Here is a 22712-nt window from a genome sequence, read left to right on the forward strand (position 1 = left end):
AATGTCCGTGTCATCTGGGATTGATCGGACATGTTGGGATGTTGGGACAGAAATCTTTATGTGTCAGCTGTTTGTGCTGTTTCTTCACCTTGCTACAGGAAGCACGTTGGAGCCCGTGTACATCATGATGAAGAAGAAGACCCCAGTTAAATAGAGGCGCTGGAGATTGGGGTTGTCTTGCATCACCAGGTACATAACATTGGCGACCTTTTCCACCAGGATAGGGTCAAAAGTCAACAGCAGCTGGATGAGAAAAGAAAAGAAAAAACAGATCGAGATTTTGTTTCACAAGAGGAGATAAGATGGTGATAAAAAGGACAGAAGAACAGAAATATCCGATTCAAATTGTGCAATTACCTGGACAATATGCGGCAGACAGGCATTATCAGTGATCATCCTCTTGATTTTAGGCAGAGGACGGATAATTGCATTATCTTGGTCCCTGAATAAAAAGTAAAAAAGACGTTTATTATAGTTATGGTCAAAAAGAATCATGTATTCTAGTAGAATAACAAATGTAATACATTAATCCATAAAACATAAGAGCACAACCACATTGTGTACCTGCTGGGGTAGTAGGAGCACATGGTGATGAGCATGTTAAGGATCAGTGTGGCCAGGTCAGACTCGTTCATCACCGCCTGTCCTGTGGCCAGCAGGCACCACTTCAGCTGGGGTATGGCCTGCAGGGGGCGCCAGCCGTCCATCCCCTGAGCCCAGCAGCGCGTCTTTGCTGTGAGGACGCCTGTGCTCCAAAACTCCTGCATCTGGACACGTCAAAGACAAATAATACAATAATTAGAAGAGATAATTATTTTCTAAATGTCCACTCTTGACAACTGTCCTGTAACCGGAAGCAGAACATTTCATGTCATATTCAACACTGCCTTTTTATTTTGTTTATAGTCATACAAATGTCAGCCTCTGGGTATTGATTCTTGAGAAGTACTTAATTTCTTCCATTACGGCAAAATGTTGAAACATATACAGCTCCTTTAGCCATCACTTCACTGCTGCTCTAACCCCAGGATCACATTACATTAGCTGGACATTTGTACTCCATTATACACATGTAATATTGACGCCAAAAAAATATGAAACCAAGTACAAGCAGGATGTTGCATTTATCATGAATTTAATATTTTTTTGATTCTGACACATTTAGATTTCGATGAACTGTTGTTAGCAGGGCTGTGTTTGAGTTTTTCAGATGGTCACATACCTCCTCGTAACTGAAAGGTCCTCGTCTTTCTTTGTCTGCGTTCCCAAAGTACCACTCTTTCTCACTCTCCCTCTTCATGTCAGGTGATGCCTCCAGCACGTTGCTCTGTGGAAATGAAGAACACCTCTGTTTGACACTGAAATTAAAGACTCTCACACTTCGGTCGATGTTAAATTAAATCTCATCTATGCTTCACTGAGAATTACAATACCTAGTGTCTTATATGATTAATCTAATCTAATAGAGACATTGTTTTCATAGAATATAACTCAGAGACTACTGCAGCCATGTTTTTACCTGTAGAGGCACAGTAGCTCTGCTGGTGTGCAGATGAGCCAAGGTCAGCAGGTCCACTAAGATACGCACTCCGTTCGAGTCCATCACCTCCTTTACATTTTTCTGTCACACAAAATGACAAATTATTACACAACACAAACTAAGACGTTGGTCATATGGACATGAAAAGCCAGAAGGAACTTTCCTAGCTCACCTTGTTGAGAATGAGTTTGTTGAGGAAGAGGATGAGTCGATCTCTTTCCAGTTTGTCTGTACACTGTAACCAGAGAGGCATTTTTTAGATTTCAGAATTAATTAAAAAAACTAAAATAAATCCCACTGCTGTAACTATGAAAACGCTTGCGGTGACAGTTTGCCTGTACTTACCCGGTCCAGCATTCCCACTATGTATTTTGTGTCTGTGAAGGGGCCGATCTCCTCGTAGCATTTGCCGTAGACTATAGCGAGCGCCTGCAGGCACAGGCACTTCATCGTAACTTTGGGTGTTAGCAGAAAGCGATGGTAGAGCTCGTTGAAGAACTCATATCTATGAAAAATGAGAGGGAGACAGAATTTCATTATCAGATCATAATGACATTGTCTGTGCAGCCGATTTGCTTTTTGGTATTCTTACGATCTCTTGATGGCACTGGATTCTTCGTTTTCATCCTCTTCAAGAAGCAGACGCAGATAATAATCCCCGATCTTTATCTCATCTGAAAGGCACTCGTATTTCACCTGCAGATAGAAACACAGGAGAACATGTTTATAGTTTGTTTTAGAAATAACCCAGTTCCTCTTTGTGGAAATCACAGAAGTATCATGATACAGTGGTTAAGTATGACACTCCAATCCGACAGGACTTCACCAGTGAGTGTAACATACTCCAGCTGATTACAAACCTCAAACTCCTGGTGGTTCCAGGAGATGACGGTGGCACTTCCAAGCTCGCGGTCCACGCTGAAGGCGCGCATCTCCCCCTCCAGAGCGTCCCGCAGCTCTTCCCTTGTCCTCAGGTTCCAGATGAGGTTGGACCGTGCGTGGTCGAGCTGGAATCTTTAGAAGAGAGAAGAAGTATTAACAAATATTATCTATGTGCTGAACAGTGGGGCAAGTATAGCTCTCTCTCTACTGGTGAATCTTGTACCTGTAGTAGAAAAGCTCCCAGTTGGATTCGATCTTTATTCTCTGCCGTCTTTTCCTCAGGATGACAGGCTTTTGGTTTGGGTTCTGAAAACAAACAAAAAGACAAAACAGTGAGGATCCAGGTCGGTTTAAAACCGTTCAATATTTGTCCTTTTTCAGCTTATGGCATGAAGAGAGTGGAGGAGTTAAAATGGCAACAACGTGAGCGACATTTCACACAGACAAAAACACCAGAGATAAATGGCACCAGAGTGAAGAAAAATGGAGACGAAAAACTGAACAGAAAACATTTGAGAATGGAGAAAGTCAGATATTAGAACAATGAGACAACAAACCAAAACAACCTTTAAAAAACAATGTTAACATCATACTGACATAAATAAATAAATAAATAAGCTTATGAAACGCAAGAACCAAGATGGGATCCCACAATTGGGTGCATTCTGTAATTCTTCCAGGACGAGACAGGTCTTTAGTTGTGCATTTAAAATTGATTTGATAGATTTCCAATTCAAACCCTCATAAGTTGTTGCTTTTTTATGTAAAGAGCCCGTTAGTAATTATGCCCAAAGTTGCATATGACTTATTATGTGCAGGTTTAAATGTCCTGCCTCATCAAAAATGATGCGCCCAATTTATAATACTGCACCAGACACCAGTACAGGCTGCTTGGCAACGATCCTACTGTTTATGGTAATTATACACGTCTCAAACTAAGTGTGATCATTATTTATTGATACAAAACACAACAGGCACTGAACATGTCCTCCACTGACAACAGGACAAGAGGATGTGTCTTCTTATCTTTGCTCTCATTATCTATTGATAATATATTGCCTTGTTGTTTCCCTGCATCTATTTCAAGACATGCATGGAAATTCCTTGCCGGTGATAGCGGGTCGTCGCCTGGCTGAATTAAAAAAAACACTCTCAATATGCCACATGAAGATGGAGAAAAAAAAAAAAAGGTTTGGTCAAGACAAAGAGTATGGAAAGAGAACAGCATGGATCCCATTGGTCAGTCCTACTTACCAGGTTATTTCTGTCCTGCTGCATTGTTTGACAGCAGAGAAACCACACAAGACAAGGGGAGGGTAGGGCAGAGACAACACAGAGATTATTGTTCCTCGGATCAAACAGAGATGAATCGCAACAAAAAGGGGTCACAGGTCACTAGACTATTGATACAAAGAGACTGATACAAACCTGTTACAAAATCCTGCTGCCTTATTGGCAAACAGGCCGCTAAATTTTAAACATTGTTCGATCTAATGGATTGCTGACATCAAATAAACAGGGAGCGTGTGGTGCAAACACAGATCGATGAATGTGATTCAGTGGAAGCAAGCCAATCAAAAAGGCACAGATGATCAGCTTCTGACATTTGGAGAAATTCAACACAGAGGGGTAGAAAAGGGAAAAGGAAAAAGGGAGCCTGGTGGCATTCAGATGAAAAATGATTTGAGTTACAGCTCAGTTTGAAAGTCGATGCAGTTTTTGTTGAAAAGCCAGCCAGCAGAGGCCCCTCATTTAATTCAATGGGTAAGCTGACACCATCAACCTCCAGCCGCCCACACACTTTCTATATAAATGACGCACACGGGTTCAGTCTGAAGTTTCTGTCACTGCCTCACGACTCTGAAGTGCATGTCATCACATTAGCATCCTAAAGGAGGTATTCTTGAAAAGGGAAGAGGTGACCTTTGAATTTAAATAACATTCGGTCACATTCACCACAACAGACTGGTGCATGAATGAAATAACCTGCAATGGGAAAGTGTTTTCATAGCTGCAAAGAACAAGCCTGTTAAATCTACTGGATGTGAAACGCTGCACATGCAGTTTCGACAGTAATGCAAGACATAGAAAAAAAACTGATGTGATTGTATCTTGACTGGCTCCACAAGGTCAGGCAGCAACCGAGCTGGGAACGCTTTGCATGCAAAAATAACAGCAGCGACCCAAAAGTGTGTTATTGAGTTGGTCTCTCTGGACTCTGCAGTACTGCTCAGCGCCAGCAGGAGGAGCAGCTGTTAGAGACACCAGAGCAGCAGCAGCAGCAGCAACAGCAGCAACAGCAGCAACAGCAGCAGCGGTATCAGAGGCTTGTCAGCTCTTTGTAAACGAAAATGAATCCTCACCTCCTTCTGTGCGATGCCCATCTTATCCCTCCAATGCATCAGCACTACATCTGCCTTCTCCTTGGCAAACTTTTCCACCTCTTTGGCTGCTTTGCCCGCTATCCTCTGCCACTCAGGCACTTTGTTTCGGTTTAGCTGGTCCTGTTAGAAACAGATGTAAAACAACGATAATTTTTTTTACCTACGGTATTTTTTTTTCAAATGTTCCTTTCTTTTTTTTTTTAATTAAGGGATGCCAATACAAGACAAGTGTAAAATAACAGAAACATACTAAAACAAGAAAAACAAAAAACAAGACAAGACAAAAAAACAAAGACAAATGTTATACTGGTGCAGGCAGTGCTGTAGATGTATACCATAGATATGAATTGATGTTGTGGTGGAAGGTGGTCTGTGCGTACTGTATGTAAGCATGTGTGTGTCTGTGAGCATGTGTATGTGTGAACTGAACTAAACTGGAATGAGAAAGAGTATAAGCAAAGAAAAATATATGTGAAATGGGAGAAAAAGAAAGAAAAGAAAAACAAACTAACAACAACAACAACAACGATCAAATATTAAATCTTTATGAATTGTGCTTTTGCTCCCATCTGCAATAATATCCAATTATGATGCATTTCTCTGCTCACCGAGGCAATTTTCAAGTTGTCACGGATGTGCATCCTGTCCACATCTTTCTCTGGGACTGGGTCGGGGCTGTCCAGGTAAGCCAGCAGGCCTGTTGGCTGAAAACACAGGAGGAGAGGAAGAGAAAGTCGATGTGTAAGGACTTAAACAGGGTGTTTAGGCTGCCAAAAAAACAACAACCTTTGGCTACATCCTGGAGTACTTTGCCTGCATCACTATCATTCCATTAATAGCCCTGCCGTGAGTACTGAAGAGGCAACAAACATTTGTTTCAAAGTGTCAACTGGGCTGATTTGGAGCCGTACCAGTATCCTCTTCAGGAGGTTCATGGCGACGGGGTTCTCTGCCGTCCAAAGTCCCACCAGGTGACGACTCAGTTGCCTGGTAAAGAGACATCTGATGTAAGCAGCTGATTCATCATGTTATTTATCAGAAAACACTTCTTTCTGTTTATCTACTGTAACAACTGAAGCGCTTCCTATTGTTAAATGCAATGAGTCTTTCTAAGGACAGGAAGAATAGCATTACTGTTTAAGCGGCTGGGAAAGGCAGTGTGAGTGTGTGTGCATGTATTGAGCTTGGACCTGTTGGTGAGCATCCTCTGATCACTGCTGATGGTGAACAACGACGTGTGCAGATGTCTCGGCAGAGCTCCTTCACTCAAGGCCAGATCCTGCATCTTAGTGGCTATTTCCTTGTCTCCCTCCTATAACAAACAGGTTTATCATCATCATGACACATGAACATCAGAGAGAGTGACTCACAGTGATGAGCATCTCACCCACAGAAAGACTCACCTCAATAATGGCCTTCATCACCAGCCCAGCTCCCTTCACTATGGCCATAGAGGGATGCTTGAGACAAGAACATCACATTTCAGTATACAATTAATTTACAGTACATCACTGACTGATCAGAATTAGAGCAGGTAGGTTTAATCAACAGTATGTCCAGTCAGCTACCTGGAAGAGTTTGAATAAGGTGCGTCCATTGGATGCAGCCATCTCCAGCAGCATGTCAAACTGCTGCCCCTCAGTGGTTTCACTGTAGGGGGCGCAGAGGGCAAATGTTAAGAAGTCCAGTAAGGAGCTGATGACCAAAGCTCCTGTTCCATGGTCCTGGAAAAAAAACACAAAGTGAGAAATTAGATTGTGGAGATGGAGAGAAGAAAATCTTTAAAGGGATAGTTCAACATTTTGACAAATTGGCCTATTGCCATAATCCCTGTAGTCATAGCAGTAGGTTCGTTTCAGTGCAAGCTATTTTTAGAACGGCAGAGCAGAGCCGCGAGCTGCTCAGAGCTACGCTACGGAGGCTAATGGGATTTCTTGGTTTCCCTCATCACATTCAAATAGACAATCCAACAACTCCAAAATGCTCTCATGGACGTGTAACGCTCCATTATTATCTCATAGGGTGGTGAATGTGCAGGTCACAACTTGTCCACCAGAGCGTTTTGGAGTTGTTGGATTGTGTATTTGATGATTTTGATGATTTTGATGAGGGAAACCAAGAAATCCCATGAGCCTCCGTAGTGTAGCTCTGAGCAGTTTGTGGCTCTGCTCCACTGTTCTAAAAATAGCTTGCACTGACAATTAAAGGTAACATACCTATTCCTAAAACTATAGGGATTATGGCAACGGGCCAATTAGCCAGAGCTCAAACCAACTTGCTGTGACAATGAATAGAAAATGTACCACATTCGTGATGAATTTTTCAAGGAGGTTTTCCAGGAACTTCTTGGATGACAGCAGTGACGCCTTGTTCAGCTGCTCCTGCCGCAGGTCGTAGTCATCGTGCATCGGCTGCAGGCGGAGATAAAAGAAGAACAGCAACAGAGACACCGATCAGTAGATCTATATCTCTACACATGTGTGAATGTGACTGATGTGTAGATAGAGATACTTACACACATAAGGGCACAGAGCATGTCTATAGCAGCATGTGTCACACTGTTGTTGTTCCTTTTTAAAGCTTTTACCGTCTTTACTCCCAACTTTTCCCTAAACCTACAAGACACAAACATTTACAGACTTAGTAACACAAGCACATTACCGACATTGAAAAAGGTGAAGAAAAAAAAACTAAACCATATAAAAATAAAAATATAAACCATACAAATACTGCATTATTGAAAGAGGTCTGGGGTTGGATACACAAAGAATTCATTGCTTAAGAAGTGGCGGCTTGTTTTTTTGGGTTTTTTTTCACACCTGCCTTCACTTCTTTTTCTGGACTACTCAGGGTAGCATCATTAAAAGAGATTTTCCTTAAAGAAAAAACAAACCATTGATGTATTTATAGTGATCATAGTCCTGTGGCGGTGTGAGGGAGACACCAAACTACTGCAGCAATGAATTTTTCAGGAAAACCAATTCTGGCTCATTTGCTTCACAGGAATGAGGAATAAACAGTAAATACAGTTCCTCTCATACATCTCAGTGACCCATAAAGATTAGAGGATGTATATGTGCAATATAAAGGAATGTAAAGGATTGAATGACCAGAGCAGATACTGGGAGAGAGATGGAAGCACAGGAAAAAAAAAAGAGGAAGAGATAGCGAGAGTGGGAGGTCAAGACAAATCGAGGCGGACAGCTCAACTGAACAGAGTGAAGTGACATAACCTCCCCTCTGAAGTGCATCTCTAAAAGGCCTGAGATGAAAGCAGAGCAAAGATAAAAGGGGAGAAGGCCGACCAATAGACAGCTCAGACAGACTCTGGAAAAGAACAAGAAGGATAAGAAGTAACAGACAGACAAAAGGGCAGACTGAGATGTATGGATTCATATTTACGTTGCATCTGTGAGTCCAGACCCTTGACCAGACCTTGGAATGACAGAGCATGCCTGTTATCAGCAGCTCAACATAAGTGGATTTTGAAAGAAATAAAAAGCAAGAAGGTGAAGCAGGAGTTCTGCTGCTTTCTTACTTAGGGAGCTGGGTGAAAGCCTGGAAGCCGGCCTTGGAGGCCACCAAGCGTCGGATGGCCTGGAAATGGCTCTCCAGCTCGGTATTGAGAGCCGGCAGCTCGGCCTCCTGAGATAACAGAGCCAGGATGGCGTTGTTGATGAGCTTCTCTTTGTTCTCAGAGAAAAGACCCTGAGGAGAAAAGATAGAAAGTGAGAGATGACGATGGGGGGGAAATCAGTGTGAGTCCTCCCTGGGCAGATGGGCAGACATAAGTCACACAGGAGGTGAACACACTCACGTCTTGGGTTACTGCGTGCAGCACTCCACTGTAGGATATGTTGGCGTTGAATCTGAACACTGCATCTGCAAAGTTTCCATCTGAGGAAAGGAAGGTGGAACGGAAAAGAATTTCACAAGTGAATACCTCATCTTAAATTTTAACAACATAAAGAGTCTACGGCGTAACGACACTTTGAGCTGCTGATGTGTAACCATTTTATTCCCGACACAAAAACAGGCGGACATATAACATAACGTATTGCCATATGGAAGGAATACCCAAATCCCCTCACTGTTCTGACCATCTGGATGAAACGCATTCAGACCGGTGGTGCTGTTATACAACTGTGTGATACCAGAGTAACAGGCACAAACACAGTGGAGCTTTGTAGTAAATCCTAATATTAGCCTACTAACATGGTCACGATGAGCATGCTAACATGCTGATGTTTGGCAAGGATTATAGTCACTCTATTATTTTAGTGTGTTTGTGTTAACATGCGGTTGTTGCTACTTAGCAGTTCACACAGTGCAGCTGAAGTTGGTAGTGTTTGGTCATAAACCGATTTATTAGACAAACTGATATTGTTCTGGGTGAAAAGTTATATTAATCACAGAAGAAACTGAATATTAGTTATCTGGGATTCAAAACTGATGAATCCAATCAATTATTCACAAAGTTGTTGAAATGTTTTGTGACACTGTTTTTAAAACCATTTCAAATTCAAGTAAAATCTACATGTAAACCAATGTGATGACATCATATCAATCTAACTCCATGCAGATTCAGGCCTTTGACTCACTGGGAGGTGCCGCCAGGAATTTGAGATGCAAACTCTCCACCTCCTCGTCCACGGGCATGCTCAGTAGGCCCCACCTTTGCCCTCGCTGCGTGGGGGCCATCTTGACGCACACGTCCCTGTTGCCTGACGCGCGGACTCCATCCAGTAGACTGGCTAACAGGGAGTCCCTACAGACACACACAAACAGATTCAGGCAAATGCGTTGCAGCGGTGTGCAGTGCTGATGATGTGTGCACAATAACAGCAACAGAGTTGAGGCTATGCAGCAGATACAGGCACAAAGCAAAATCACTCATCATGTAAACAAGGGAGACAAAGGGCAGACAAGGTCAGAATGCATCAAAGGAACCCAGAGGGCCTGCACTGACACTACGAAGGTGTGTGTGTGTGTGTGCTGTGTTTGTTTACCTTTCTGTGGAGGAGTACTTCCTGATCTGGCCTCTGATGAATTCAACTGTAAAGACCTGAGGGTTATCTACGTCACAGATGAGAGCAAATACCTGAGGAGGGAGAGAGACAGAAGACAAGCAATACAAAGAGGGAGAGAGAGCGAGAGAGAATGAGGTCATGATACAGTTCATATATTATGAAACAAAGACTGGCAGTTCAGTTAATGTCTTCACAGGACGACAACTAGACAGGAGAGAGGTTCTGAATAAGTGTTTCAGGCTAAAGTTTTTATGACCTGACGTCTGAGTGCTCACCTCTCCAAAGGGTTTGATGGTGACTATGTTATATGAAGCCGGGTCTCTCTCAACTAGACACGTCTCTGTCAGGGCCAGGATGCGCTTAACAGGTTCCTGGAATAGATGAGCAGAAAGCACAAAGACCTGTGATTATACTAACAGAAAAATGATATAATACAGTATATAGTGCCTCAAAAAAAACATACAGTTGTACTGTATATACAACTTTGAGGCGGAAATTGGTATTGAAACTGTGAAAAGAAATCAATATCCAACTGATCAAAATATGGGACCTGTCGTGGCTCAATAACTTTAAATATAACAGTAGATAACGTCCTACCCTCAAAGTCAGACTAACCAGGAAAAATATCTTAAAACTTTTAAAAGACAAATTTCAAGAAATGACTTTAAGACATTGTAAATTAATTTAATATAACGCAATAAAATGACAGGAAGATTAATACATCTGTGGAAGGAGCAGCTTGTAAGGGTAAAGTATAAAGAAGAAGAAGAGAGTTCTGACCGGGTGTCGGGATGTGATCTTCTGCACCACGAACTCAGCCAGTGATGTGATGCTCTCATCTGAGCTGTACTTCCCCAACCTATCTGTCATGAAATCCTCGAAGGTCAGAGCCTCCTTCCTCAGCCGTAGCGTGATGCCAATGAAGTTCCCAGCATGCTCTATGGCGCTGCGGATGATATCATCCCGTTGCTCCGAGGCAAACAGATGCTGAGGGAAACAGGCAAGAGAGGGACGGGGGAATAGGGAGGAAAAGGAATTTTTTTATTTTCTTAAGAAAGCTCATACCCGACACAGACAAAAGCATCAGCACAAAGATGCTATAAAACATACCAGCCTGCTGAAGCCGCCGTAGAGGATGCAGAACCCTCCCTGGTAATCAGAGAGCTCGACGAAGCCCTCTACATTCCGATAGTCGTACGAACACACCACCCGGTTGGTGTGAGGGTCAATCTGGTCGATGCCGCCTGGCGTCACCTCTAAACACACGGGCTTCCGCGTGTCACTCCAGTGGTGCTTGTAGCAATTGTAACGCTGTTGTGGATCACATGTTGAGAGACAACAGTTATGCGTTTACTCCAATTGATAAGATGCATTTTCATTTTCTTTTCTTTTTTTGTTAAATAGATTTCAGTACTTACCCTGCCAGTTATCTTTCCCTCTGAAAACTCTGTTCTGAACCTCTGTGAATAAGGAAAAAAGAAACAATATTATATGATACTGCCAATTTACACAGCTTTACTGTAGAATGTACAACTCCATTTAATTGGTTCTGTGGGGAAATACCTATCCTCGTTGACAGTTTGAAAAAACCTGAGTATCATCAGCTTATTTCTTTACATCAGCAACTCTGCTGATTCACATCTGTGATGAACACAGACAGTGAGTCAAAGGATCTGTGATTTGCAAGCGCTGCCTTCCTTAAACAATCTGGTGGACATTAAGTGACTTTTTTTTGCATTTCTTTTTAAACAACACAGCAAAAACTGTGCAGCCGTGACGTGGTGAGAAAGTATGTGAATATGCCACGTCAAACACCACTTCTTCTTGTGAAATACATGCACTATGCCTTTTCGGTCACTGATGCAGCCGAGTGCTGTTCCTCACCAGCGCCTCTGTGAGCAGCTCTGTCCGGTGCTCTGTGGAGAACTTGAGTGTCTCCGACTTCTTGCCACTGCCTTTGCGGAATGTGAGGTTGAACTCTGTTCCCTGACCTTTTCCCACTGGGCCGATACCACAGATGTCCCCATAAGGCCACTGTCAAACACAGACAGCAACACAAAGGATAGACATTGTTAAAGTCACACAAAGTTCAGACATAAAAAACGTATGGTTCTCCTACTTAGCATTACTTTGACAATATATACCGTTTTAAGGTAACACTTTATAAATACACACTATTAAGCATTAGTTAAGCATTAATAAATACTGAATTCTTCATTTATAACGCATGAATACTCATTAATAAGTAGTTTATACAGTTAGTGCTCATCAATGATGAGTAAAACATTTTTAACTGTGTTTATAAACTACATACTAATGAGTATTCATGTGTTTTAAATGATGAAATCAGTATTTAATAAATGCTTAATAGTGTGTACTTATTATAAAGTGTTACCAGTTTAGTTTTAATACATGTTTTCGAAGTAGATATCAAGCAGTTGGAGAGTTGTACACAGATGGAAGTGTTTACTAATCCACTGTAACTCCTCCTGTGGACACCCATAATTAGAGGCTGGTGTATAAACAGACAATGAAAAACCCCATATTATTATATAATCACTTACAATGCTGTAATGAATATGTACAACTACATTATAAAGAGTTGTAAACCATGAGGGGGGCTTACAGTAAAATGTCAACAATGCTATTTTTCATAGTATTTTGTGTCATCTTCTTTTTCATCATGCTACTTTCTGTTTAGCCACATTCATGAACAATAAGGTTGATGAATGAGGTTTCATGATTCATGGGTATTTTTTATTCTAACATATTCCATGTCCTGAATCAGTGTAGAGACATGCTGATGCACATTCACTGCAGCTCAGCACATTTAAAGGCCAAGCAAAAAAAGGAGCTTTTAGCAAAAGGGCTATTCACCTCAAATGGATTTTCAATAGTCACACGGGGCCAAGAACGGCACATCTCACTGTGAACCTGCCGGGCACGGCAGCTACCGCAAAGCTCTTCTTCGACTGGCTGCGCGCATACTGACCTGATTTGTTACTTCAAGCGTGGTAGGGTTGTACGTGGTGATGCCATGTGTCCCCACTGAGAAGACTCGCTTGTACCTGGAAAACACAAGAGGATGATTCAGGGATGAGTCAGACACAAAAGACGACCGATCGCCACAGAGCGACGCCTACTGTACAACGGCACAGCAGGTCGCACCGCATCGGCAGCGAACGTGTGAAACAATACAAGGTGAATGTGTGGCATGTATGATACAGATCCGGTTTGCTCTGATAGCTCTTAACATTGATAGGCTTGTGATCAAGATTTCCACTGTGTCTCATGAATAAAGCTTTGTTGTGATCTGGCTGCAGTGGGCAGGATGGTGTAAGAGCAGCGCACTGATTTGCAACCGCACTTGTAGCCCTCCCTGAAGGGTGATGATGAGTCAAGGATAGGTGACATCACTGGAGCCCGCTTATCTCATGATGTCATCCCACAATGTTTATCATGCTTGTTTCTAGATATTTAAAGGGATAGTTCAACATTTTGGCAAATCGGTCCATTGTCATAATCCCTATAGCTTTAGGATAAGGTTTGTTACCTTTATTTGTCGGTGCAAGCTATTTTTAGAACGGCGGAGCAGAGCCGCGAGCTGCTCAGAGCTATGAGAGAGGCTAATGGCCGTACAGAAAATAGCTTGCGCTGACAATTAAAGGTAACGAACCTACTGCTAAAACTATAGGGATTATGGCAATTGGCCAATTTGCTAAAATGTTGATCCCTTTATCCCTTTAATGAGTCAACGGTTGAGATGATGCACAAACAATGTGAACAGATGACTGAAGAAAGGTTTACCAGCTGCAGCAGGTGTCTGCTCAGCTGCAGTGACAGTGGTGAACATGTAGCTTCAAATCTTGCCCTAACTACTCAATGCAATCTACTTCAAGAGTGAAGTGACACAGACACTGAGTACTTCCTCATTAAATACAGTCATTACTACCAGGGAACTTGCCTGTTCTATTGTGTACTTAACACATTAGTTCTCTTGGTTGGGTTAGCAGTTACATAATGAGTCACTCTCTGACACTGAAACGGCCAACACTCATTTGAACTGTCGTGTTTTCTCACATATTAGGAAGGAAGTGTGAAATTCTACTTTGCCAATCGTTCTGCCATGTTGCACTTGCAAAGTGTGCATGTGTGTGTGAGCACATGGGCCGTGGTATATATGTTTATATCGCTCTGCAATATGGCAACGGCTTTAGTTGACTTTTGTTTTTACACAATTCATACTAATCTGCCCGTTGTTTGATTTGAAAACGGGTCATCGGAAGGTTTGGTTTATGTTATAAATAAAGTTTAGGAAGGTTTGTAGATTTGGGAAAAGTTAAAGGTTGAGCGTGGAGTGTTTAAAGTGTTTAGGGCACATGCTAAAGGTTTATTTACATGCCTGTTCACCCTCGTACACCATGTTCTCTTAGCACCTCCACTGCACACACTTTAACATGCTGACTCGGCTGCTTTGTGTCTTGCACATCCTCATTAGGGCCTGGACAACATTAAGAAGTCTGGTGATGTTAACATGTAAGCGACTCCTATCAAAAAGGCCAAGTGAAAGAAGGGCCGAACTGAGATGTTACTTCCACATAATGCATTTCAACTTGTGTATAGCGTGCGTGATTAACACGACCAGACAGGACAGACAGACGCCTGAGGCGAGGCCGGAGTGGAATATTACGTCCAGACACATCCCACAGTCGGTCTCCTTCCCTTTGTCAGTTACACAAAATGTCATGTCTTTTTCAGACACCTGCCCTGTTAGAAACCCCTCGTTCTCCGTTCTAACCATCTCTCCCAGCTTTTTCCTCTCCGCCGCTCGCTGTGTCGTCTTGGGACACGAGGTGTGAGACCAAAACTCTGTCCCGATCTCTGTACACATTCTGACCTTGGTGCTAAGTGGCTAGCTTGACTTGGGTGTCAGCACAAACCTGGTTAATTATTCATTCTCTGTGGGCGGGCCCGGCTCCCCTCCTACCACCACCCCCCCCTTTAATTCTACAGTGGCACACAGGCGATAGCCACAACCCTCCCTGTTGTGTTTGGCTAACAATGCATGATGTGTCATCTTCACTGTACGTCTCTTCCTTTGCGGCAGCGTCAAATACTTGGGGGCAGAGCCAGTCACTGTAGTTTGTTATCATTATGAACAAGTGTGCAGAGTGTATATGAAGGACACTGGGCCAACAACTTCACTGTTGCTTTTGCACACATACTGTATTCCTTTGAAAGACAAGCAGTACATAGAGAGAGAGAATTAAGAAATTGATTTCCTAACTGAATCATGCTAATTTTAATATAAGATATATACTAATATTACATGCCTGTCTAGACAAGTTCATTATGATAGATAGTAATGCAGTTATAAGCACAGAGGAGCAGAGCAGCTGGATCTTTGTCTAGAAGGCTGAGATACTGCATAAATGAATGAGTTGTGGTTTGAGTGAGACAGTAAATTAGATTATTTATCATGATAGGTAGAGAGGAATTCAAACAACCACTCTGGTGTGTTTGTTTGCATACCTTTACCTGTCTACAACAAATCACCAACACTTGACATTTCTGCTGACCGTTTTACAGCTGGTGCCACTGTGGTTCGCGCTTTCATTCGTGCAGCGATATGAAAATCGAATGTGCAGAGAGGGAGCCAACCTTGCGTTGGGCAATCCATCAAAATGAATGCAATTTCTGCTCATATCGCCGAGTCTGACAAGAGCAGACATGTTGGAGTGAATGGAAACCAATAGCTGTCATGATGGCAGACAAATATTCACAACAAAAGAAATGTAAATGACAGCGGTGCGTACTCAGCAGTAATGGGATTTGATGCCAGTGGTTAAAGCACCCATGTGCTCATTTTATTGATCACTAAAGAAATATATACACACCCAAGGAGAGAGCAGGCTATAAACTGGTTTATAGGTACAGTACAGCTGAGATCTTACATATAATTTGTGCTGGGTTTCACATTCATTCAGTCTTATACTGTACAGCAGCACGTCTCCAAAGCTTTTCCTTCCATATCCAACATTTCATAATGAAGCACGTTGTGCAACTTCCTGTATCCGACTGAACCTCAGCACAACTCACTGCATCTGCTTTTTCGACAAAGTAAGCACGATTCCCCACAAAGGAGGCAGATGCGAATGACTAGATACAAACATCCAGGACAATGCCACATAATCCTCTAAACAAGACCCAACAAACACTGGATATTCGCCGATCCAGCGAGGGGGTCGACGCAGAGCTGGGCGTGAGCAGCATACACACAGGACAATGAAGGGAGAACAAGCGGGAAAAAAAAAAAAACATAGGATACAAAGACGGTGAAAGCACAACCCTATATACACAGGTACACAAATCAGATTAGGAATATATAGCCTGTGCATTTGTAGCAGTAAAGTGTCCTCATTGTTCGGGGAGAATCACAGAAGGCATTCAAAGGAGATTCAAAGGAGATCATGATTTGCATGGTCATGCTCTGGAAAAAAAAAAAAGAGTAGAGGAACGCTGTACTTGGCAAAGCAAAACAAAACAAAAGTAAAGCCCATGAAATGACACGGAAAACAGAGATATCATGTTTAAAAATCATGGAAATGTCTTCTATTAGGAGGACACACACTCACACACAGAAAAATCTAATATACTCCCACAAGCTGGAGTCACAAGACTTGAATTAAACATGATCATGAGCGGGGAGAGAGGGGAAAAATGCTGCTGTAACGCTCGGGCTGGACACACATTACGGCCGTTTAGGTCTACTGCAAATTGACCAGCTGCAGAAATGCTTCCTGTGAAAGATCTGAGTGTAAGACAACATCCAGTGATTTTTTTTTTTACAAATTAGATTAGTCACCATATAATCGGAAAACATGAGGAAACACTGGTTTCAGACGTGTAAAAAGTAAACCAGACAGAATGTATGGGAAATTCAGATTCAACGCAACATTGTCCAGAATTTTTTTTAAATAAGTTCCCAACAACCCAGTGCAGAGCAGATCACCAGTAATCTCCATGTCTGCTGCAGCCAGCTTTTGCAATTTATTTCCATTCCTGCATCTTTAAGGTGTATATTCATTTTTTTTTTTTATATATATATATATATATATATGTACTTTATATGTAAGTGAGTGATCCTGTACAGAAGGTAACACATCAAGTGATTTGAGTTTCATGCTGCACAGCTGATTTTCACAGGGCAAAAAGCAGCATGCTAATCACAGCTAAGATTCTAATTAAAGTTTGCATTTGGGGACATGTGCTGTATTCACAGCGAGCAGCTGGGCTTTTTATCTGTGGCACAGTAACTGTTTTAGTGTGAAACAGGCTTCTCTATCTTCTTCTTCTCGATTAGACTATCAGGCAAAAGATGAATAAACACAGTCTCAAGGGTTTTTCTTCTTTACCGAAGACTGAATTGTCAAGTAGGCTCTTTTTTCTTGATCTACCTCCTACTGAAGACAAAACAATAGCACGCTATGTGAGGTGTGTGTGACACAAGCTGAAAGAGGATATCCTGACACAACACCTTCTATTTCTCTTCTTCTTCCTGTACGCTTGAAGCTCGCTGTAACCCAGCAGGTGAGACAGACACACAGCTACTAAACTGCATCCGACCCACTCATGTGAAACAAAAAGTTTGCTTCTCCCATAAACCACTCAATTATATTACACAAGCTCCAAATAAAGTTTCTTTTTCATTTCTCTATGCATACTCAAGGCCTTTCTCATGGTTGACCACTTACTCATCCTGTTCTGCTCTCTCTCTCTCTCTCTGTCTGTCTGTCTCTCTCTCTCTTTTGAGAGCCAATTAAATTAAATACTAATAATATCAATAAATTAGGTTTTCAGACCCTTGTTCCATCCCAGGTCAGGAGGATGGCCGTGGAACCGAGTCAGCTGACACATGCTGACTAATTCAGATAAAACCGGCACCAATGTGGGTTTACTGTGTCAGTCTGAATGGGGCATCGGTCAGTGTCCACTGTCCAGCGCACATGCTTCAACACTCGTCTCCGCAGGACACATCAGGGAGCATTAGCAGGATGGAGCTCTGATGATGGCTAATGCCCTGCAGCCCTACTTAAGTTACCCAAGTCAATGGAGAGCCGTAATGGCTCGGAGACATGTAGAAAGCAGGTAGTGGTAATGTGATCCCTCAGGCTTACTGCTCAAACTAGAGCTACAACATCATATTAGCTTTGAGGGCCATAAGTAACAAACAACATCCCATCATTTCAGTCCATATTAACTCAAGTGAGTAATTCACCAATAATCTATAAAGTGATAGTAAACAGTTATGCTACGCACTGTAAAAGCGCAGATATTGATCAGTAGATGATCACTGATACTTGGGCATTCAGGCTGAAACTGTATTATGGCTTCGTTCTACTGTAATATAATGTACCAGTTCACATCTATTTTTACGTTAATATCATGTGTCCTTTTGAAATTATACAAGAACAGCTCCCCTTGACGGAGACGTTATAAATACACACTGAAGCAGAAGTACTTCCTTCCCGTTTTGGGCACATTGAGAAAACTGGTTCACTGATATATGGATGTCATCTTGCTTAAGACTAGTTTTGTGCTGTGTTCACGGTCAATATCTGTTTCTGTGGGTTAGCTCTGGTCTGGATAACTGCTGATGAGTTGTTCAGCAGACCTCCTATCCTTAGCCGAGATAAGGAAGTCAACACAATGGAAGCACTGAGTCAGGACTTCGAGATTTTCCCGAACCTAAACTTAACAAGGAGATGAAGGGAGGAGCTGGGGTTAACGCTGCCTTGTACACAAAGACACAAAGAGGATTTTAAATCGACAATACCATCAGCTCTGAAATCCTATCGGTGAAGCTAAGAGGAAAAAAAAAAAAAAAGAAAAGCAACTTGTGGGCCTTACTTTCCCCTCCAGGAGTGTTTGGTGGTGTAGAAACAGGCCAGGTCTTTGTTTTCTTTGACGACATTCATCTTTTCAAAGGACCTGCAACACAGAGATCGAAAAATTAAAGCCTTATTGGATATTCAACACAGATCAGCACTTACATCATGAGAACATGGACGACCTTTATTTCATCACTTGAGGGGAATTGTTTTATTTTTAGTTATATGGCAGACAGGAGGTTGCCATATAAACCTGCAGCCAGACCTTTACAAATAATTACCGCAACAGGTTTATGTAACAGTAACACACACACATTCCGCCGCACTGCCACACACTTAACACAGCCATTCAACATTTTGCAGCTCGGAGGGAGAGACGCCCAGCAGACAGACGCTCTCCCTACAGCTACGCCATTAATAGAGTAAACAGCAATTATCCATCATAACCAAGACCGGCTGATTCTTCAGTGCCATTACCTCCGCTGTAAGAAACGGCATCAATTCAGACTCGACAGCACATGACTCTCGATTTATCACAACCCCTCTCTCTCTGATATCCCTACTCCCTCCATCACAGTTTTTTTGCAGAGTCAGTTTGTGAGGAAACGACTGGGATGGAGAATAAACACAGAGGAAGTAAAGGTCTCTGATCGCATGTTGCCATCGCAGGCACAAAAACAACACAGCGGATAGCCAGCTGAGCATGTGTCAATAAAGTCTGGTGCAAAGCCTGTGTGGCCTATTGATCCTCTTTAGACGCTTGTCTTAGTGTCTCGCCCTGGGGTCTAATTCAGATGAAAAATCTTTGTAATTTTACTTTAAAGCTGTTAAAGCTCTTAAACCTGAGCAACAGATTGATTTCGTTCCCCCAACATCTGAGGACTGATACTTTGTGACAAACAGACTGTTTCAAATAGGCAACGCAGACATAGCAGTCACCAGACCATAATAGAGAAGAAAAAAAGAAAGAAGGGGTATTACTGCCTCCCTTATCCTTAGTGCAGTAATTTGCCAGCAGCAGCACTGTAACAAGGGGAACCTGTGTCAGCACTCTGCCAGGATCCAGGAAAAATCTGACTCCAGTTTTCCTTCCTCTCCATTTCAGTGTGCACATGAAACAGGCGGCAGAAAAATATGTTCACATGATGGAATCCACTGTTTCAGCCAGGAGACAAGTGTCTGGTGTTCAAAAAGAGCAGGCCATTAATATGCTGGCCTCAAGTGGACAAGAAAGAGCCTGTAAAAACAATAATGTCCAGCATCTTCATAATTCTTCTGTGATGGAGAAACAAAGGTGCAAGGAACGGTCTGGAGCCAAGTTTTGTTTCAACAATTTTTTTTCTTTTCAAACATGCATTCATGAAGCTGCATAATGAATCGATTGCAGAGCGGGAGGGCTGATGGGAGGCACAAAGGGGAGTGTTAGCAGCAAGCAGTGAACAGCATGATCTTTGCTACTATGAAAGAGGGCAGTTCAGTTTTTATTATATTACTGAGATGAGTGTAAAAAAAAAAAAGAGAGAGAGATGAAGGCAGCTTCCAGGACTGAGCCATGTGATCACACCCCTCCCAGCTCCCTTCCTGCCTTGTATGCAGATCAATAGCAAATTATTCACAGGCTATCCTTGGGGGGGAAACAAAATAAAAGAGATAAAGTAAATATAACTGGATGGCAGCCCAAAGCAAAACACACAACATTTACATGCTAACTTGCTCCAGACTGGTCTGTCTACTCCTTAAAGTTGTGATGAGATACAACTGTGATGTGGATGGTTGTGTCCTCTGCTTGTTGCTCTTTGCTAATAGGAAACATCTAAATGGGACCTACCCTGATAACTGCAAACCAAACAGTAATATATTGCATATTACTGCCTAGGCACCAACCAACAGCCAAATCTGAGGGTAATCATGGGAGTCAACTGTTGATACTGTGCAAACACCTGTTTTGCTCTGGCTGTTTGTTTAGATTAAAGTTAAATTGTACCCTGTTTCTCAGAGCTGTTGAATAAAACGTTGAATCACCTGTTTTCTTTTACAAAGTATAAAGAAACTGCAGGTACAAGGGTCAAACTATCATGTGACATTACATCATTATATGGTCCTAAGCATTTTTTTTTTTTTTTTTTTTACATGTCCAGTTAAGATTTTGTTGGACATAAAACTATTACCATAACTGGACTGCCAGGGCAATAAAAGTTGGATTGAATTAGTAGAGCTGACAGTACAATGAACATGAATCTGATCAAAGACAAAAGCACAATGAGAGTATTATGCTGGTGGTGAGTAGTCTCTGCCTTATAGATTTCCCTTTCATTTTCTGCACTGAAGACATGTTGCAAAATGCGCTCTCTTCATTTGCCAATTAGATGAAGCAATCGCTCCAGCAAGACAGGAACTCTTCACCCCGCAACTTCACACTACATCTCCTGTGGCTGACATTGAAATGCATGAACGACCTGCTTTCAAAACACAATACACTTGCACCATTTTTTCTCTCTCTCACGTGACTGTAAATATAAACATATACGTTTAAAAGGAAAGCGTCAAAATGGCGAAAGGTGATTTGTTAAACCCAGCCGAGGATGTGCGCTGCCTCCCGATCTGTCAACTAAATCCATGACAAGCAGCATTAACGTTACCTGGCTCTCCAGCAGCTTTAGCCAGACTCTGCCTCAGTGCAGCAGGCCTACGCGGTTTACTATCTGGCTAAAAAGACAAGCACGACAGCACCGTTTGAGTGATGCAGACACTGCTGCTCCACCGTATTACAGCTGCAGACGCCCTCAGACACGTCTGTTGTCAGCGTGTGTTTGCCAAATGCAGGAAAAAGGGGGGCCGCGACAGGCTAATGTTGGGTTAGCCCAAAAGCTAGCCGCTAACTAGCACATCAATCAGGTTTTGTAGGGGGGAGAGAAGCTAAGCTAAGCTAGCCGCATTAGCATTAGCAGCGGGGTTCAATCAAGCAAACATGGAGAAGATGGCTTGGAGAGAGTGGCAGCCGCTGTGGCCTGCGTTTACCTGTAATATCGCAAACGGGTGTTGTTCGTAGCCGTCCCTCAGCCCCCCACCCTCCTCTGAGTGCGGCCGCTGCTGCTCAGTTTTCCCACTCTGATGCTGAAGGTGCTCAGTTACGCCGTTTCCCCCCCAACAGGGCTCAGGACGCTGCCATATTCCTGATACCAAAGGTGTGCTCCTGCGCATGCGCGGGGCCTGCCTGTCATGCGGCTGTCAGCTGATTGGTTTTGTCCAGACGCGGAATTAGCCGGAAAGCTGACCCGAGATCGGTTTTTCCAATCACGTTCTTTGGTGTTTGAATCGATGAAAGGAAGGAAACCGATCTCAGAACAGTTTATTCTGTCTGGGGACGTGTGTAACGGCACGAGCATATTACGTTTCTATTCTGCAAATATGAAAGTTTGAGTGAAAAAAATTAGGATCTAAGGATTAAACAGCAGCGGCGGAGTTTATCACAGTACTTAGAAGGACAGTAAACTGTACCTATGTACAAAACTGAGGTACTTCAGTTTTCTCTTTTCATACTACGTTTCAGAGAAAATAACAACTAGTTTTCATGCCACTCCTTTTATTTACCAACCTTAACGTTAAAATATATTTTATAGGTTTTTTATCTATAAAATACGAAGTGCATATGTCATATTAAACTACATAGTGCTAAAAGTAATTGACTATTGATTCGTCGGTTGATTTAAAAAAAAAAAAAAAAAAAAAAGGTTCCAGCCTCTCAAAGGGGAGTTTGCTGATCATTTTGATCAGCAGTCAATCGAGTATCATTCAACTCTTCTCAGGAAACAAGAATAATACATTAAGTGAAAATTCTTACTGTAAAGGTGTTCCTTTTTTTGTAGGACTAGGCCTACAGTTTAGCATTAGTAGCCTAACTTAGGTAAAAGATCTGAATTACACAGATAATGGGGAATATTTTTTTTAGTAATTAAAAATATAGAAAGATATTGATAGTAATCTA

General features: G+C 42.3%; 1 protein-coding gene across 4 annotated transcripts in view; it reads right to left on the reverse strand.

Annotated features, from left to right (window-relative positions):
- dnajc13 (DnaJ heat shock protein family (Hsp40) member C13) overlaps positions 1-21915 on the reverse strand; it is a 32453-nt gene extending 10538 nt beyond the window's left edge. The window contains exons 1-32 of one of the 4 annotated variants that reach the window (XM_083995671.1): positions 21746-21915; positions 18747-18827; positions 12829-12904; positions 11721-11870; positions 11255-11296; positions 10947-11147; positions 10617-10823; positions 10112-10207; positions 9816-9907; positions 9408-9574; positions 8624-8703; positions 8345-8514; positions 8209-8241; positions 7322-7421; positions 7110-7217; positions 6375-6530; positions 6210-6266; positions 5997-6118; positions 5718-5793; positions 5415-5510; positions 4786-4926; positions 3677-3694; positions 2646-2728; positions 2401-2554; positions 2133-2236; positions 1886-2045; positions 1713-1775; positions 1520-1621; positions 1223-1327; positions 565-767; positions 358-442; positions 89-243 (exon numbers count right to left, since the gene is read on the reverse strand). In XM_083995671.1, the coding sequence (XP_083851797.1) occupies positions 89-243; positions 358-442; positions 565-767; positions 1223-1327; positions 1520-1621; positions 1713-1775; positions 1886-2045; positions 2133-2236; positions 2401-2554; positions 2646-2728; positions 3677-3694; positions 4786-4926; positions 5415-5510; positions 5718-5793; positions 5997-6118; positions 6210-6266; positions 6375-6530; positions 7110-7217; positions 7322-7421; positions 8209-8241; positions 8345-8514; positions 8624-8703; positions 9408-9574; positions 9816-9907; positions 10112-10207; positions 10617-10823; positions 10947-11147; positions 11255-11296; positions 11721-11870; positions 12829-12904; positions 18747-18814 (3470 nt within the window). In that variant the 5' untranslated portion in view covers positions 18815-18827; positions 21746-21915. The remainder of the gene's footprint in view (positions 1-88; positions 244-357; positions 443-564; positions 768-1222; positions 1328-1519; positions 1622-1712; positions 1776-1885; positions 2046-2132; positions 2237-2400; positions 2555-2645; positions 2729-3676; positions 3695-4785; positions 4927-5414; positions 5511-5717; positions 5794-5996; positions 6119-6209; positions 6267-6374; positions 6531-7109; positions 7218-7321; positions 7422-8208; positions 8242-8344; positions 8515-8623; positions 8704-9407; positions 9575-9815; positions 9908-10111; positions 10208-10616; positions 10824-10946; positions 11148-11254; positions 11297-11720; positions 11871-12828; positions 12905-18746; positions 18828-21745) is intronic. The other 3 variants (XM_083995673.1, XM_083995672.1, XM_083995674.1) reach the window with 3 other exon arrangements.
- Between the last annotated feature and the right edge of the window lie 797 nt (positions 21916-22712).

The sequence above is a fragment of the Trachurus trachurus genome (genome assembly GCF_905171665.1).
Source record: "Trachurus trachurus genome assembly, chromosome: 20".
Classification (NCBI taxonomy): domain Eukaryota; kingdom Metazoa; phylum Chordata; class Actinopteri; order Carangiformes; family Carangidae; genus Trachurus; species Trachurus trachurus.